Source organism: Sycon ciliatum, chromosome 6, assembly GCF_964019385.1.
Source record: "Sycon ciliatum chromosome 6, ocSycCili1.1, whole genome shotgun sequence".
In the NCBI taxonomy this organism is placed as follows: Eukaryota; Metazoa; Porifera; class Calcarea; order Leucosolenida; family Sycettidae; genus Sycon; species Sycon ciliatum.
In genome coordinates, this window is record NC_088648.1 from 35806677 (window position 1) to 35809188 (window position 2512).

The window sequence follows — 2512 nt, forward strand, 5'->3', positions numbered from 1 at the left end:
CGCAATTCATGGTTACTGGTGGAAAAAATTATCTAATATACACATTGCCCTGCGAATCGCCTTCCAGAAGACCCTTGTCGGTGATTGGCCAATTCCGGAATGGTTGGTGACTGGCCGCACAATCCTGCTGCCCAAGACGGAGCCACCCACATCTAACCCAGCCCAATATCGCCCTATCACCTGTCTACCCACACAATACAAGATCCTGACAGCCGTAGTTGCTAGTCTCATGTGGAAACACATTGACACCAATTCGATACTCCCAGATGAACAGAGAGGGTGTACCCCGGGAACACCAGGCTGTAAGGAGCAACTTCTTGTCAATAAGATGATAATGGAGCACGCTCGGCATAATAAGCGTAATATCTCTGTTGCGTATATCGACTACAAGAAAGCCTATGACAGCGTTTCTCATGTATGGATTACTCGGATGCTGGAGATGTACAAATTTAGCCCAGCTCTTGTCAAGTTCTTGGAGGCAAGCATGCAGCTCTGGAATACACACATGAGTTTATCATATCAAAATGCACGGGTCTCTACAGAATCTGTCAGGATTCGCCGTGGTATCTTCCAAGGAGACACGCTATCACCCCTCTTGTTTTGCTTAGCTATTAACTGCATTTCAAGAGAGGTGCAGAAGACAGGCGGCGGATATCAAATGCAAATTGGACAGGTCTCAAAGGTCGTTTCTCAACTCCTGTACATGGATGACATTAACTGTATGCCAAACATCGCAACCAGCTGAAGCCCATGATCAACGTCGCCCAGATCACAGCTTCGGCCATTGGCCTGGAGTTTGGTGTTTCGAAGTGCGCCACGCTTCATGTACACCGGGGAGTGCTTGAGTCAAGTGATGCGGAGCCTGTCGATACACTGTTGGGTATGGCTTTACCCACCCTGCAAGAAGATAACATGTACAAATACCTCAAATTCCTTGAATCGGCTGCGCTGCCGCATGGTGAGATAAAGAGCAAGCTTCGTGAGGATTATGGAAAGCGATTAGATGCGATCTTCAAGTCTGGATTAACGGCTGGATATTTAGCAAAGGCAGTAAACACATACGCGATGCCACTGCTCACCTACAGCTTTGGCATCATCAACTGGCGACCTGTAGAATTGGAGCAGCTGGATATCTTGCTCAGGAAGAAGCTCACCAAGAAGGGATGGCATCACCCTCGGGCTTACAGAGAGAGGGTGCATTTGGTGCGCGCCGAAGGCGGCGGTGGATTCCAAAGTGTGGTAGATCTACATGAACGATCCCTCATCCAGATCAATAAATACATCGAAGGCCACCAAGACCACATTGCCATTGCTCTCCTAAAACAGTACCATCATGAAAAAGCAAAATACTCTGTCTCCAGTGATGCTGCGAAATATTTGGCAAAGATTGGTATGGAGGAGTCAGCCACAAAGGAGCAAATACGCCAGGGATACCAGCGGCATCGGGAGGAGACAATCAGAAAGAAGCCTCTGCATGGCCAATTTTGGCTTATGCTGCAGGATGCTGAGCTGGATCGAGGGCTCTCCTTTGCGTGGTTGCGGTCTTCCGCTTTGCGTCCGGCGACAGAGAGTATTGTCATGGCCATACAGGACCAGGCTATCCCAACACGGAACTTACAAGAGATATTTAATCGAGGAACAGGTGTGTCAACGAAAACGAGTTGCAGGATGTGTGGCAGGGACAAGGAAACGGTTTTCCACCTTATTGGAGCGTGTACAGCATGTGCGGGGAGTCACTATATCAATCGCCACAACAGGTTAGCAAAATATCTCCACTGGACATTGTGCAGGAAGTATGGTGCATCGGACATTTCGAATAAGTACACAAGTCACCAACTCACCAACGTCGTGTACAGTGCTGAAACGGATGTGTCAATCTACTGGGAAGTGCCAATTCCAACAGCAGCGCCCGTTGGAGCAAACAGACCCGACATTATTATCAAGGGCAAAGATGAAGCGTTCCTTGTGGACGTAAGTGTCCCTCTGGATAGGAACATCCGCCGAAAATCTGTGGAAAAGATACAGAAATATCAAGGCCTAAAGCGTGAGATGGAGCAGATGTGGCAGGTGCGGGCCAAGATCGTGCCAGTAATTGTGGGGGCATTAGGTGGATTAACCCCCTCGACTGCTGACTTTGTGAGGGAACTGGATGCCGGAGCCAGTGTATCGATCTTGCAAAAGGAGGCGCTCCTTGGCACAGTTGACATCATCAGGTCAATAACTCAGATGAAATAATAATTTAAATAACCGACGAGGAGACAACAGTTGTAACTGATGATGGTCACACGAAAACGTTCTGGAATTGTTTCATTTTAATTGTTTATACATGGTTAGGAGTGCACAATTGATATTTTTCATTGAAATAATAATTACACTCTAATAAGTTACATTGGTTTGCGAATGCCCATGGTTCGAACTATTAGTTGAAGCACCTATTTGCAGAAAATAATTATGATCGTAATATTAATCACTTGCCAATAACAAAGACAACAATAATACCATCAGCCCCCAT

The 2512-nt window shown here is 46.9% G+C and overlaps 1 protein-coding gene across 1 annotated transcript; it reads left to right on the forward strand.

The window, feature by feature from the left end:
* The first annotated feature begins 750 nt into the window (after positions 1–750).
* Positions 751–2235, forward strand: LOC135820290 (uncharacterized). The gene has a single exon (XM_065333608.1). The coding sequence runs from the start codon at positions 751–753 to the stop codon at positions 2233–2235; it is 1485 nt and encodes a 494-aa protein (XP_065189680.1).
* The last annotated feature ends 277 nt before the right edge of the window (positions 2236–2512 follow it).

What these genes read in the sequence shown, in the direction of transcription:
- LOC135820290 (XM_065333608.1), top strand. Translation starts at nt 751, where the DNA reads ATGATCAACGTCGCCCAGATCACAGCTTCGGCCATTGGCCTGGAGTTT.